The sequence below is a fragment of the Tachypleus tridentatus genome, chromosome 2 (assembly GCF_004210375.1).
Source record: "Tachypleus tridentatus isolate NWPU-2018 chromosome 2, ASM421037v1, whole genome shotgun sequence".
NCBI classification, from domain to species: domain Eukaryota; kingdom Metazoa; phylum Arthropoda; class Merostomata; order Xiphosura; family Limulidae; genus Tachypleus; species Tachypleus tridentatus.
This window is the reverse complement of record NC_134826.1, coordinates 33323078-33339699: the sequence shown is the minus strand read 5'-3', so window position 1 is coordinate 33339699 and position 16622 is coordinate 33323078. Positions and strand designations below refer to the sequence as shown.

The 16622-nt window shown below is 33.5% G+C and overlaps 1 protein-coding gene across 2 annotated transcripts; it reads left to right on the top strand.

Annotated features, from left to right (window-relative positions):
- Positions 1-350: 350 nt before the first annotated feature.
- On the top strand, positions 351-6061 carry LOC143240527 (uncharacterized). Of its 2 annotated transcripts, XM_076483111.1 has the most exons (4): positions 351-507; positions 2510-2777; positions 4574-4770; positions 5705-6061. In XM_076483111.1, the coding sequence occupies exons 2-3, from the start codon at positions 2549-2551 to the stop codon at positions 4759-4761; spliced, it is 417 nt and encodes a 138-aa protein (XP_076339226.1). In that variant the 5' UTR covers positions 351-507; positions 2510-2548; the 3' UTR covers positions 4762-4770; positions 5705-6061. The 2 variants fall into 2 exon arrangements, with proteins under 2 accessions (XP_076339226.1, XP_076339216.1); XM_076483101.1 differs by lacking the exon at positions 5705-6061 and having other exon boundaries at positions 4574-5566.
- Positions 6062-16622: the final 10561 nt, after the last annotated feature.

The following is a 16622-nucleotide window of genomic DNA, read 5'->3' as shown; positions in this document are numbered from 1 at the left end:
AGAATTATTTCTTTCCTTATGCTGGTGGTTATTGGCGTTAAGTCTGTCTCCCTATAGCTGTTTTCCTTGAGAGACTAGTCCCTTAAAGCGAGGGAATTCTTATGGAAATATTTTGCTCTCGAAAGATGAGTTTATCTGTTATTGGAAAAACCCAGGTCTTTCCGTGATGCAGAAAATAAATTACGAAATTTTCTAACCACAAGTGTCAGTAGCATGGTAGTTGTTTGTCAAGGTCACCTCAAGAAAATACTCATTTACAAGACAGAACAAGTTTGATACCCTCATTTTATCAACATTTGAAGTTAAATATATTCTAAAAAAATCCTACAGAATACCAAGAAACTCAGCTGCTGAGCGAGTGGGAAAGAACAAAGATTTCACCTCTGCCTTCCTAGACTGGTGATCTAGAATTGTATCACGTGACTGTGTAGACGTATTCGCAAAGAGAGTATTTATATCCTAGGCAGGTAAAAGATGACACTTACAGATGGGAAAAACAGAAGCTAGGTAAGTACCGTATAATATTGGAGAAACTTATTACATGTAGCTCACAGAGAGTTAACACTATATATTTATAGATTATTTTTTCACATTTGTTCTTAAAACTTTGAAGAGGCCAGTCGGGTTCGTTACTCTAATGAATTTAATTATTTTGGAGCGTTTCAAAGACAACTGATTCAAATATAATTTATTAACAAACAGTTAAATAATTTTACCGGATAGATATCAAATTTCAATAAGCGTTTTGACACAGTGCTAAGTGTGTTATCAATTTGTTAATAATTATTTATTGACTGTTTTGGCCCTGATTGAGCTCCGAATTTGAGCGTCATATGCACAAAGAACATCAATTCTTTACGCCCAAATATGATTATTTTAATAATGAGTTGCTGCTATCTGTGTGTTGCAGAAAGTTCGAAATAAGTTTGTTTACTACACAGTAAAGCGGCCCGGCATGACCAAGTGGGTTAAGGCGTTTGACTGGATCTGAGGATCGCGGGTTCGAACCCCGGTCGCACCAAACATGTTCGCCCTTTCAGCCATGGGAGTGTTATAATGTGACGGTCAATCCCACTTTTTTTTCTAAAAGAGTAGCCCAAGAGTTGGCGGTGAGTGGTGATGACTAGCCGCCTTCTCTCTGGTCTTACATTCCTAAATTAGGAACGGCTAGCGCAGATAGCCCTTGAGTAGCTTTGCGCGAAATTCATAAACAAACACCGTAAAGCAGTGCTTTAATAGTTGATGTGAATTATATCAGCTACAGGTTTAAGTTAAGATTGTTTATTTTTAGAGGAATGTTTTCACTAATTAGTTATATACAATTATCCATTTTCGGATGCACTGAAACTTCCCTTGTGTAGTTGGATTCAAACTGACTTTTTTTTTTTAATTACCCATACTTTGACACTGTAAGTTTTGTCATTAAGAACGAATGTGTTTAGCTTGTATAAGTAATAGTAACTACGTATCCGTTCAATGCACAGATGAATATGTAACCCTCCCATGTTTCTCCTGTAGGGGTCAGGTGTGCATGCCAAGTTTGGTGGTATCATAAGTGGTATAGTGGTGTTGGTAGTTCTAAGTAGACGCACTTAGACTTTCGTCAAATAATGATTTATATATTGAAAATATTGACCTTTGAATTTTCACACTTATTTGCTATGTGTTTCGCCTATGATATACACACACGTACCATAGAAATGTATATATTCGCTGGTTATGAGGGGTGTATGAGAATAAATTTCTGCCGACACTGATACGCATTCCCGGCAAATAATTTTAAGAGCGGAACTGAATACTGGCTTATTTGTTTCATCAAGTAATAACTATTGTATTATGGTAAAAACTTTACGATACTCCTCGTGTTGTAAAAATCACTGAAGGTTAATTCACCTTCAGGGTCATTCGTTATTGCTAAAAATCGTCCAGAAATTTACCCCAAGGTACGTGTACTGTTCACGCGGAATTTACATTTTCAATACGTGTTCCCTTCGAGTACATATTTGCAATACATAAGTTAACCCTTTCGCTATAAGTTTGCTCAGTCGTTATGAACTAATATATATGTTTTATCAGTTATATCCATGTTTGACTGTTATGAGCTATATTTGGAAAACTACAGCATTTCAGTTGCTATATTGAATGTGTATTATAAGCTTTAATATGAAATACATTAATTCAGATTAGATAATAAAAAGCTTCAAAAGTATGATATCGTCTTTTCAGAATACTTATGTTTTCTGACTATTTTGGAATTGCATAATCATCGCAGAGGTATTTTATTGCGACCGAGTTGTGTTATTAAAGATACGTGTGTGTGTGTGCGTTTTCTTATAGCAAAACCACACCAGGCTATCTGCTGAGTCCAGCGAGGGGAATAAAACCCCTAATTAAAGATATGTAGACAAAAACTAGATAAAATTATTAATCTTTGATCATGTATATCTTTAGTTTACTAGCTTAATTTGAACGTGTAGTTATATTTAAATTATTTTCACTTCTTTTTCAGAATTTGAGAAATTTGAAACACCGACTGGAAGTCGTCACTATGAAACAGACTATCGTACCACAAATTCTTTTATTTCTTTTTCTGACTCTTTTCACAGTTACTGGAATTTCTGCTTTCAATTATCGAGAAAAACGAGATTATATTTCTGACTTTCCAGGCTTTGATTGGCTACGGTCGTTCTTTCCAATCCAAGATAATGGATTTTCCTTTACCATCAATATACCCGATTTTGAAGCCAACAACAAGCATGTGTTGAGAAATATCCAAGGTAAACTTAATTTCAGGTTTATATTATTTGTTTGTCAACAAAGAAACTCGTACAAAAAGATTCTATTTTAATAAATGAAAATCTTAATAAAGATCGCCCTCTACATTATGTTGCACTTAAAGTACACGAAATTTCAAAACTTAGTCTATCTGTTTTCAAAAAGAGGTCACGTTAATGCAGCCATTAAACTAGTTTTTCAGTGGAAGTTTAGACAGAGTGGACTTGTAGGTTTGATTAATTTTTTTATGTACTACAACTGCCTATTAAAAGAAAAGAATACGAAAATTAAAGTCTTTCAGACCTAGTTCGTTAATTATAAGTGGACACATACATTCAGTCTTTTGTCAAGTATTGGTTTACACGTTCAAATACAGAAATTTGAGTTTCTCTTATCCACGTTATGCACGTACCATAGGAATGTGTATGCTCGTTTTTTATGAAGAGTGTTGTCAAAATTAGCTAGCAGTATTACCAAGACAACCGAAATGCAATTATAAGAAAATAAGAATAGACAAAAAAGTAAAACAAATAAAATAAGCTTTTCTGCATTTTAGTCGTATTCAGTTTATGGTAAGAAAGAAAATGTTAAAAAAATCTTCTGCCTACTACCATGTCTTAGATCTTTTTTAAGAAACCTGTCCTAGATTAAACAAAAGCGATTTAAGAAGCTTGTTTTGCGTTAACAGAAACAAAGAATAAATGTACGCAGCATTTACTACCTGTGTTCTATGTCCACATAATACTTTCAGTATTATACTATACATAACAGATAGGATAGGCATAAAACACCAATAGCACGACATGTAAGGTAGTTTTCTCTACAACATACAAGAATAACTATAGAAAGAAACAACAAAAATTATTAATATTTTGTCTTTCTTGAGACATTAGCGAAGAGATGGCCAAAATATAGTTTATTATTTTTGTAAGGTTTTAATGCATGTAGGGCCGAGTTGTTTTAAAGTAGGTGTCTGTGACTTGTTGCTGGTACATTTCAACAACAAACGGGTAGCACACAATCTACTTGTTTAAAAGTATATATTGAAAACAAGTCATAGTGAAGTAACACCTTTCTAACTTACTTTTCCTAACTTAACTTGCGCTCACTTGGTCGCCTATATATATATATTATTATAATTGTTTAAATGAGGTCTAGAACTTTCTACAAACTACGAAACACTACGATGTAACAATACTCATTTAAGGCAACGAGAGAAACGCGAAAGGTGCGAGTAATGTGACGTCAAATTACAATTAAACTATACACGAAACTTGCCGATTTGTGTAACGAAATTTGTCAAAATTATCGCCTTTAAAATAACTACTTTTACACTCTTCTTGTGAAAAATAAATTAAATACTAGATCACAAAAGGAACTAAATAATAAAGCGTACACTAAACAGTCTCTTATATCCAACAGTTTAATATAATGTGTTAGAGGAAATCAATGTATTTTTAGTTATTTTTTGATATATCATTTAGATATAAAATGAGCATTTATTAACTAGAAGGATCAGTAACGCTGTAAACAAGTGTTATTCAGCAACATATTTGATAAACACTCACTGGAAAAGTGAACAATTATTCTAGTCTTCTAAAGAACTTATTTGATATTCATAGTACCATTGTTTCCCATTAAACTGCTATTATTACAAGAAAGAAATAGTTATGATAATGTATGTTCATCAACAAAGTTCTGATGACTATGCCAAAGACTAAAATAAACTTGTTTTAAACCAGAATAAAGAGGAGTGTAAAATTCTGCACGGATTTACGCATTTGTTCCTCTGTATTAGGAGTACTCCAGAATATTCAAGATACCTTAGAGAACGAGGCCAGCGCTTATCCATCCGATGCCGATGGAACGGTATCAGATGTATTCTACGTGGATGACGTGAAGTGCAACGTTAAGAAGTCAGTGAGAAGAAGTAGTGATGGAGGAGCGTTTGCATACGCCAGTGGATACAGTTGTGTGCCCGCTTAGAAATACGACGTAAATATCTCATGTCTACAAATCATTTCGAATTATTGCTAGCACATTCACATGTGTGGTTCTTATAAGGGGCTTTGGGTTGTTTTTTGTTGTTGTTTTTTCGTGTACAGTACCCCTGGTGCTCTTTTTGATCATCCAGTTTCAGAGCACTCGATGTTTCTGTAAAATAGAAAAAAGATATTATAATTAATTAATATTTAATGATTCTATGAATGTTACTCTTCTTTTATGGTGTAATAATAAATACAAATACAGTAACCTTTAAACACCAGTTGTAAGAACATCATACCTCTTTAGAAGTTCAGTACAAACCAAAACTCTAGATTTCTGTTACACTTCGACTTATTATTAAAACAAAAACAACAAAGCACATGGTTGGCGGACATTTCTTTTTTATAGACGTGACTATCAATTAGAAACTGAATTTCAAGCTCTTGCATTGAATTTTATATGAAGATTTCCAGGAATTTTCATGTAATTATCAATGAGGTAGCAAATTACCAGTTTTATAAAATGTATATTTTCTCAATTAAAAGACGAAAAACTACAAAATCCAAAAGTGTAGATATCAACTAATATATATATATTCATTTTTGCATAATGTTTTGTATGATATGAATAATAGCCATGGTATAATAACTAGGTTTTATATGAGGCTGTTAGATGGTAAAAATAATAACCAAGGTACGGCAGCTAGGCCTTACTGTTTCATAATATAAATAACAGCCAAGATGTGATAGGCAGGTTTTATGAGGTTCTTACCTAAGTTTCTGAATAAAACATACAACTACCAGTAGCATGAATTGTTTTACATGAAAAAATATATAGAAAATATTCTTGTAAATATGTGGTTCGTGTAAACTCAAAGAGAAAACAAGAAGTTTTCTTTAAGTTCGAAACGCCAAAGGTAATTCTTCATCTGTTCTTCCGATAGCCATAAGAAGACTAGTGACGTGTGATAACTAAAGCCAGCATGTTTACTACGAATTTTCTTTCCCCCTCGGAGCCAAATAAAGATTTCTATAACTTTCTTTTTGTTTCAAACAATAAAGCTGCATCTTTCAATTAGTGGAACTGAATTTTGACTCGGCTCTCACTTATCTCTGTTGAATAATATTACTAAATGCTTAAACGGTAAATGTACCTTTAATTTCTTTCCTTGTTTAGGAAAAGATTTAAACGGAGAAGATTATACTTAAAAGGCACTGTTATTAATGTGCATCTACTTGACACTGTCGTTATAGTGGATTTGATTGAAAGACACTGTTAATAAAAGGCATCTATATATGAATGTTGCGGAAGTCGTTTCGATTTGTTTTACTAAATAAATGAAAGGAGTAACACGATATAACGTGTGAATTTTATATGCATTAAACTTGCAGGTAATTATGTACTTTACATACTCAATTACAAAATAATATAATTATAATAATATATAATTATATACTCCAACCATTTGGACAGTACATTCCAAGCACATAATGACAAATTCCTTCTATATTTGAACTTGAAGACTAGAGAAATGTGCAACAGAATTTATAAAGACCACCAGTTTTTAGAGCCTGACAGCCTGGGACCAAGGATGTTATGAGAAAAGGAATTCATGGACTTTTCAAGAACAGTGTTTGTGATATAATACGTAGTGTGTAAAATGTTTTAAATAAAATTAATAAAACGAGACACCAAGTAAAGTTAAAAACTTAAAAAAAATTCTGTTTCAAGGGAATCGGCATGGCCAGGTGGGTAGGGCGCTCGACTCGAAATATGAAGGTCGTTGGTTCGAATCCCTGGCTCACAAAACATGCTCGCCCTTTGAGCCTTGGGGGCGTTATAATGTGATGTTCAACATCACTATTTGTTGGTAAAAGAGAAGCTTAAGAGTTGGCGGTGGGTAGGGATGACTAGCTGCATTTCCTCTGGTCTTACAGTATTAAATTGGGGACGAATAGCGCAGATAATCCTCGTGTAGCTTTGCGCAAAAACAATCAAACAGATACAGGCCCAGCCACCCGAATCTGCAAATTATCATAAAATAAAACTACTCTAAACCTATATCGGAATAACATCAAATGAAGAAGAAAATTATTAATTTATATCTACCTTATTTTAATTAAGTTTATTTCGAAATTTTACTTTTCAAACATTTTTTTAAATTGTCACCTTCGTTTATTGATGGATTTTTTTGCAAACACTATTTTTGGCTTTACCCGAAAATTAGTGTCACAATTGCAACATTCCTTTTCAGATCTAGCCTAAACATTCCTTGTAATTTAATTAAGTATCATGCACATTCTTGATGTAATGAAGGCCTCTTAACTAATTTTACTTTTTACAGTAGCTCAGCAGTACGTTTTCTGTCTCGCACCGCTAAAAACCGGTTTGCCATACTCATGATGGGTAAGTACAGATAATCTACTGGGAATTTTTGTGCTTAATAACAAACAGACTTTCTGCTGATTCTCTGTTAGTTCTTATTGCACTTGGGTTATCAAATTTCTCATACAGAAACTTAAAAGACTGCAGCACAGTCAGCTGGTGAATTTGGACATGTAACTACATGTGTTGTGTGTAATTAAGATGACATTATATACTTGTCACTGAAAAGTCATATTGGGCCAATTTACAGTAAAGCGATTTAAACATTTTTAGTTTCATTCTATAACTTAATTAAACTATATGTTTGTATTCTCAAGACAGCTGGTATGGGTATTAAAATTTTAATTAAAGTAAAGTACAGAACAACCTGTACCAGCCGTCTTGCGAAAACATTTTTACTTCAAGTTGTTTTCTCGTCATTATAATAAACTATACGTTTCTCTCTTTCTATCTAATATAAGAAAAAATGGGTGTTGTTATTTTATTCTTAAGATTCATCTACTTCAGGTTTTAGAACGAACATTAAAATTTATATCTATATCTACTTTGTCTCTATGCGCAACCTAATGTGCTTCGAGGTTTGTTCAAACTTGTTTTTCCGTTACTGTGTTTCAATTTTAATTTTTCTTCACTGTCGTACTTTAGTTACTGGAACTAGATCTGAAAAAAAAGACAGTTTATGTCCAACGCTTTCATTAAAATATGAAAAAGTACTTGAATTGCAGAAGTGAGGAAAAATTAAATATCAAAACAAAGGTTTGTTTCTTTTGAACTTCGCGCAAAGCTACAAGAGGGCTAACTGAGCGAGTCGTCCTTAATTTAACAGTGTTAGACTAGAGGGAAAGCCACCTCGTGGGCTACTTTTTTACCAACGAATTGTGGAATGAACCGTAACATTATAACATCCCCACGGCTGAAGGGTCGAGCATGTTTGGTGCGACAGGGGTTTGAACCCGAGGCTGTCAACTTACAAGTCGAACGTCCTAACCACCTGGCCATGCTGGTCCTCTAAACGAAGGTACGCTCTGAGTAAGTAGCTGAAAAGAGACAGAGGAGATGCTATTATGAAAACGGGTAGGGGTAAGAACTGAAGTGAGTGAGCAGAAGAAACTAGAAAATGAGAGAAAAAATAGAAAGAATGAAAAATAAGGTATCGAAAATCAAGACACTTGTCGAAGAATGAAGGCACCTTGTAAAGAAATATTTGTTTGTTTAAAATTAAGCACAAAGCTACACAATGAGCTATCTGTGCTCTACCCACCACGGGTATGAAAACCCGATTTCTAGCAGTGTGAGTCTGCAGACATACCGCTGTGCTACTGGGAGGAAAATAGGACTTACAGACAAGCGATACTTCAAAGAACTTACACCGTTAAAAATCGGGTATCGATATCGGTGTTGGGTAGAGCACAGATAACCCATTGTGTAGCTTAGTGCTTAATTCTAAAAAAAGAAACAATAACATGACAAATAATCGTAAAATGGCTGGGACAAGAGAGTAACAGAAAACATTCTATCAAGTAAATATTTTTTTTATTTAAAGCACGACAGTTGTGGCTCAGCAGTGAGTTTGAGAGCTTATAACGATAAATTTGTGGTTCTATGTCTATGGTAGAGAAACCCCAAGTATCTCATTGTGCAATTTATCGTTTGAACAAGATGAAGCAAAAAAACAAAACAAAGTGGTTCTTATACTAGTAATACAAAAAAAGAACTCATTTTCTCTTTGAATATTAAAACAAAGATTCGAGAATGTTTCTCACAATCGAGTATTTTAATTAATTACCTAAAAGAAAATATTTTATGATTTTTTTTAAATAATGGTATCGGAGAAAAATTGTAATAATAAAAATTAGCGCATGTGTCAGGAAACCTTCGATTATTTAATAAAAACTAAATATAGTTCTGTGTGAGAAAATAATATTAGAGGATTCAATAAAATCACAGCTTGAAAAAGACTACATATAATGCAGTAATATTATACGATAGTTAACGAGGATACAAAATTTCTTTAAGAATTTCACATAATTGGTCCTGAAATATGAATTTTATAATACACAGTGCAAGTATATTAACCATTAGACCACAGACTAACATTATATTTGTATCTTTTTTCACTCTAGTGGTGTTTAAATAAATTTATTTGAGTAAAGACTTTGTTATAACATCTACATTATAATAGAAATATTCTCGAACTATACCACATTTAATGTACATGTCTTAAATACATAAGTCCCTCACTGGGACAGTGGTAAGTTTTTCGGATTAACAGCACTAAAATCAGAGGTTTGATCCCCTCGGTGAACACAGCAGATAGCTCGATGTGGCTTTGCTATAAGGAAACATGTGCATACGTAGAATTCGCATTTAATTGCATGCAGAAGCCATAAAAAAACAACCACCTGACAATGATGGCGTTAAACACCACGATCTCATCGAATGGACGGAAATGAAGACGAATGATGGAAGACTTTCTAAACGTCGTCCTCAACAATTGCCGCCCATTTTACAAAGTTTCATTATGAATACTTTACCTAAACAATTTATGAAAGAATACTTTTCATTCATGTTTTGTTAAACAGCCACTTACTTGACTGTAGTGATTATTTACAACTTAAATTACATCTACTTCTTAGGTAATGGAGGTTTTCGCATTTTTCTCCTGCGAATAATAATATCAGGTCATCCCATAAGTAATGTAGAAAATTTAAGACAGAAAGTGCATCATCATTTCTGTCTTTGTAGAAGGCTTTAATGACTAAAATATGTAGTAGGACATGTATAAAAATGCTCAGACAAATAAAAGAAACTAACCTAACTCCACTTTTTCAGATCATTAATCAAATAAACCCTTATGAAGATTGATGTGTCTGAGAAGCACATTAGGCATGTAATGCTTTATGAGTTTAGAAAAGTAATAGTGCAGCAGAAACTACATGAACCATTCAAGGTGTTTATTTATGGTGCAGAGTCTCTCAATGAAAGAAAATGTCGAAGGTGGTTTCAGAAGCTCAGATCAGGTGACTACAGATTAAGTGATGCGCAACGTTCAGGTCATCCTGTTGAGTTCAATGATGACTTGCTGCTGGCTGCACTTAATGAAGATTGTGCTGTAACAGTTGAAGAACTAGCACATAAACGTAATTCAACAGTTCACCGTCATCTGCAACAACTTGAAAAGGTGTCAAAACTTGGAAAATGGTCTCTCATGATTTGACCAAAGCCAACCTTAGAGCAAGAGTGGACATTTGCACTTCTCTGCATTCTCGTGAACGTAGCTCACCTTTCTGAGACAAGTTAGTGACTGAAGATGAAAAATTGATATATTATAAATATGTTAAGTTTCGCAGACAGTGAATGTCTCATTGCAGGTAATAGTGGTTAAAGCAGAGCGTAAAATGGACCTCCACCCTAGAAAAGTCTTATTAAACGTTTGGTGGGATATTGTTAGTGTGATCCACTTTGAGTTTCTGCTACTCAATGTAACGATTACATCAGACTTCTATTGTCAACAGTTAGAGCACTTGAATATTGCACTGAAAGAAAAGAGGCCTGTTTTGATCAATCGTAACGGTGTTGTGTTACACCAGGATAATGCATGGCCCTATACAGCAAGGATCACATCTGTAAAGATTGAAGAGCTAGATTGGGAAAAACTGCCACATCCTCCTTATTCTCCAGACTTTGCTCCATCTGATTATCATCTATTCCAAAGTTTGCAGAACTATCTTGATGGAAAATAGCTTGAAACACATGAAGATGTCAACACTACCATCTCTACATTCTTTTCCCCCAAACCCCAAGAATTTTATAGAGGTAGCGTTCAGAAGCTTGTGAATCGTTGGGAAGAATTAATTGATAATAATGGAACATACATTATTGATTAAATAACATTAAAAGTGTATGAAATCTTTTCTCTTTTTCTAAACATAAAATCGGACATTACTTGAGGGATGTCCTGATAATAATGATGTTTTAGGGATCACTTGGTAATATAACATAAAACCTTACTCACGCCAAACAAATTAGATATTTAATGTTCGTTACTTTTTATCTCTTTCAAATCTAAACAAGTCATCGTGAAAAAAAGTATGGACAGCGAAAAGAAATATTTTTAATCAAGCAAACTCTGACTAAATCTTTAATAGTTTCAATTGTTCTTCTATCACTAGATGTTCTCGTTAAATCTAATTTTAATACAATTGATAACAGATAAGTGTACTTCTTATTAGTTATTTTCCTTTAAAAAAGAGGTACAATCTTTTAAATAAATATAATCGCGTTCAATTATTAATAACAATAAAACTTTGAAAACTTATTAAATAATAACTCTTCACTTAATGTTTTTACTATTCTCATTATTTTCGCACTGTATGATCTATTTATACACCTCTTTGTGTATTCGTGGATTCAGAATATTTTTAATCTGGTTTTGAATTTCTTTTTTTCTCGTTTCTTTGGTAACTGTTTTTTTTCCTTGCGCTTCTTCATACTTAAGATGTGTTCCATGGTTTACTTCTTACTTGTAATCTACACGCACTTCATGGTTTACTTCTTACCTAAAATAATAAATAAACAACACAAAATGTTATAATCGATCACCATCAAACCCCGATTACATTACGTTATGTTTTACATTTAAAAACGAACACCAGCAACTTGTGGTTAGATAATAATAAGTTAAGTGTTTAAGATGGAACAACAGCGACCTCAGATTTGCTAACAATATATTATGTAATTAGATAAGAATATGTTAACTATTTAAGATCGAACACCAGTGATTCGTGATTAGATAACATAACGTTATATATTTAAGGTGGAACACCAGCGACCCCTGATTTTCTGACAATACATAATCCAGCTAAAGTCGAACACTAGAAAATCATATATAGAAAATAAGTTAAGTATTTTAGATTGAACACAGAGCGACCCCTGCTTTGCTGATAAATCATCAAGCAATTAAGCTTAGGTACAAGAGTTTCTGACAATATGTAAATATTGAGACAAAGAAGTGCGGAAACGTTTGGTCCATCTAGAATATTTATAAATTAGTTGCTTCAGGGTGTAAGCCACCAACTTCAATAAGTAACAAAATAACATTGACTAACAATTGATTCAAAGCAATTTCGCCAAATGTTTGGCCATTCTCACTTTGTTTTAGAGGATTTCTACAGACGTCGGAGAATAACCATTACACCACCAATACACTGTAATTTAAATTAAAAATTGCAAGACGTTCTTCTGATTCGTTGCATTATATAGAATAATTATCAAAATAATCGGAATTTTTAACCCAAACAATATTTGATGTTCATGTTAACCAGCTCTAGTGTTGAGTTATTGCATCATATTGTCTGGCACTTTGAACTAAATAAGAGAATTGATAACCACTGTTATAATTTGTTGAAGGTATAGAGCATATCTGAAACCTTACTTCTTATACATCGCTAAAGATGTAGGAAAGTTTCGTGCCAGTGTTTGTTTATCATCAAGAACGAATAGACCTTAAATTAAAATGATTTTTTAAAAAAGAAGTATATGTAACACCAAGGACGTTTTGTCATTTTATTTTTTGTGTGTATTATGACGGCTCGACGAAACTACTCATGGTAGCTCAACGGTAACTTTCAGAGTCTATGACACTAAATTTTGGGTTTCGATAATCACGATGAGCGGACCACAGGTAGCTCATTGTGTAGCTTTGTGCTTAATAACAAGCAAACAAGTCCAATCAAAACAACTTTATTCACTTAAAGTGGTTTTTGTTACCCGCTCAAAGCATGAATAGAATGTTTTCAAATAAATCGTTCAACATTATGTTCATGATTTGACAACGAGGCTTAACTTCATTCACATGTGAAGATGCTCTCAGTTAAAAAGTAACCATTGCACTATTTGAAAGACCAGCTTAGACGTAACGACATCCTAAATTCGTAAAATGAAATCTGTCTCCACACAGTTCTGTTCACATAAAAATAACATATTTATATTCAATTTATAAAAATATGGTTTATATTAAATATAACATTGTATTGTTTGTCTTCCTGAATTCTGGACAAAGCGACGAGGGCTACCTGTGAGGGCCACCCTTAATTTTGAAGAGATAGTTTTCTTTTGAATATAAAATATCACATGGTATCATGATGAGGAAATATATCTTCATCAGTTTGTATAGTTTGTTTTAGGTTTCACAGATCTTCCAGTACGTAAATGGACATCCTATAGCTAATATGTGCAGATTCTTCCGGTTCACCATTCTGCTTTCCAGCTGATAATAAAACTGCCAGTATAGAGTTAACTCTGAAATGGGCGGTAACTATGGGCGGTTTCTCTATTAGAGAAACGCTTGTACAAATATACTGGTGATTATATAATCTACTTATGCAGCTGAAATGTAAAGTTAGACGTTTCGAAAGTCCTCCACCTTTCGTCTTCAGGTCAGTTTGTGCAAGTTACTGCAAGCCTTATATGGTATTCAGATAGGCATTCTTTGATTGGGTGTTTGCTCGTGATCAGTTGACGTAGTGTGTTCTACAATGGCAGATTATGTTTTTCGATTAGTTTCATGTTGTGTTTCTATTCTTTTATTATTGTCCCAGATTGTCATCCCGTTTCTCCATTGTTAGAGCAACATGGAATTTCATAGATTACATGTTACTTATTAGCGGGTTTCAGTTTAATTGTAATAAATCTTGCTGTTTTGTAAAATTTCCATCGAACGTCTACGTTCAACATTTTGATTATGTGTTTGAGTTTTTCACATATGTTTTGTACGTAGGGAAGGTAAACAGTAGTAGTAGTGTTTTCCTTAAGGATGATAAACAGTAGTAGTAATATTTTCCTTAAGGAAGGTAAACAGCAGTAGTAGCAGCACTTTCCTTAAGGATTGTTCGTTTGTTTGTTTTGTAAGAGTGGGTAAAGTTTTTTGTAAGTCTAGGTATTTGTTGTAGTGGGTAGATTTTCGACACAGTGAAGATGTAGGTTCTTTGTATACAGTGGAAACATAAGTGTTTGTCGGTCTGGGTAGATTTCGGTATACAGTAGAAGTTTATATATATATCTGTTGATTTGGGTAGGTTTTCTGTTTTGAGTGGAAATGTACTTATCTGTCGGTGCAAATAGGTTTTCTTTATATAGTAGAAGTGTGGATATCTATCGGTGTAGGCAGTTTTTTTTGTGTGTAGTGAAAGTGTAGTTAGGTTTTCTATTTGTAGTGGAAGTGTAGATATCTGTTAGTGTAGGTATGTTTTCTATATAAAGTGGTAGTAATTTTTCATTCCTGTGTGCTGATAAGTATATCAAAAACCGTAGGTTATTTCGTTGCTGTATTTTCTTGGTTGACTTTATTCTGTTGTTTATACAATTAGGATGTTCTAGTAAGGTTTCACGACTGTAGGGCTAGTCAACAATAACACACGACCATACCTCTACCTTCATAACCAGTAGTTCATCACGCGCAATCCAGTTGATAAGTTTGTAAAGCTGCCATTGGTACATCATCTTGTTTTTCCATCTTACATATATATATATATATATGTATTACCATTCATAATACGTAATTCTAAGTGACACGTAAAATCGTTTTCGCTCTTGGTGCGTAAAGTGTTTCCGTGTCACACTGACTTTCCATCTAGTATATAAAAATGTTTAATTTCACAATCTAACTTTCCAGCTGATTTTGTATAACGTCCGTCGTAGCTGTGTGAGAAAAACAAAAAACATATGTATCAATGTTTTCAGATCACGCGAATACAGAGTTTATGTTCAAACACCAGTTCTAAACATTACATTGAAATTTACTTGAAACCTAACATAAAGTGTTCTATATCATGACAACATAATTCACTAAATTAATGAGTGTTTCAACACATAAAATAAGAAATTTAAATCTTATTGTAAAGTGGCTAGAATCTGTTTTTATTTCGTTAAATATTATTGATTCGAACAAGGTCGAAACTCCGAAAAAAACGTTTTGTTTTTAACCAACTTATTAGATCAATGAAACCTAGAGAGAGAACATCACCAGAAAGGAAATCAAGGGCGATACAGTTTAATTTTAAATAATAGGTAAACTATGAGTTGATAATAATGTAACCAAACTGATAAAAATTCTTAAGACAGTGACTGTAATGATAGTTTTTCTCCAAATGTTAATAATAAAAGGAAATCACCAAAGCATGGTTAGAATGACACTAGATTTCTGAATTTCGATTATAACAGTATTTCTTCTCCAAGGGTATGAATATACCTGAGTATCGTCTGAATGATATTGTCCAAGAGTTGACCATAAAGATAGTCAAGTGATTAATCGTGTTGAAGTTGCGCCAGGTCCTCTAGCGGTGATTGGTCACTACTGACGACTCGGACCGTTAGCTTTACTGTCTCTTTTTTCGATAAATCGTCATATTTTATCTATTATTTGTTCTATTCTTACTCAATACTTCTACTTAACAATGCCCCAAAGCAATCAGAAAAACAAGCTGGAATATATTTTTCATGCGCCCCTGTGACTCAGCGGTATGTATGCGGACTTAAAACGCTAAAAATCGGGTTTTGATACCCGTGGTGGGCAGACCATAGATAATCCATTGTGTAGCTTTGTGCTTAATTCAAAACAACAACCATTATTTTTCATACTTTTGATGTGGTATTAAAAACACATTGTGTGTACTCACCATGAACTGCATCATAGAGAGAGCTTTTTCTAAAATGATTAGAGTAAAAAATGAATTGCGTATTTTAATGTTAAATGAACGCTTAAATATCCTTTTCTTGTTCACGATAGAAGGAACATTTTAAAAAAATATATATTATAAAAAAATTTGTTTTGAATTTCGCGCAAAGTTACACGAGGGCTATGTGCGCTAGCCGTCCCTAATTTAGCAGTGTAAGACTAGAGGTAAGGCAACTAATCATCACTACCTACCGCCAACTCTTGGGCTACTCTTTTACCAACGAATAGTGGGATTGACCGTCACCTTATAACGCCCCCATGGCTAAAGGGGCGACCACATTTGATGTGACAGGGATTTGAATCCGCAACCCTGAATTACGAGTCGAGTATCTTAACCACCTTTATGAAGAAGTAATTAGCAAAGAAGAAACGATTTTAGGGCAGTGTTTTGGCGTGTTTGCATAATGATGTACAACAACTATATTGTTTTTGTGTACCTAATTCATTCCTACTTGCCTTCTGTAATATATCATCATTAAACGGTATATGCGTCACATTCCAATTTACTTTGAATAATTAGCTCATATTCTGTAATTAACTTAATATGTATGAATTATAATTAGCTTCAAATTTGCACGTATCCTATTCAAAGGGCCTCAAAAAAAACACACCAAAAAAACAAGTGCGCCACGGTCTCAAACGATTTTAATGCGGACTTGATGAAAACTTTATCTAAATGTTGATAAAGGCAACATTAAGTCATCAAAGTGTCATCAAAATGAAACTATTTCTCTACTCTTGC

Coding starts and splice junctions, on each gene's coding strand:
- LOC143240527 (XM_076483111.1), top strand. CDS start 2,549: ATGAAACAGACTATCGTACCACAAATTCTTTTATTTCTTTTTCTGACT. Junction 2,778..4,573: donor TGTGTTGAGAAATATCCAAG/GTAAACTTAATT, acceptor CCTCTGTATTAG/GAGTACTCCAGAATATTCAA.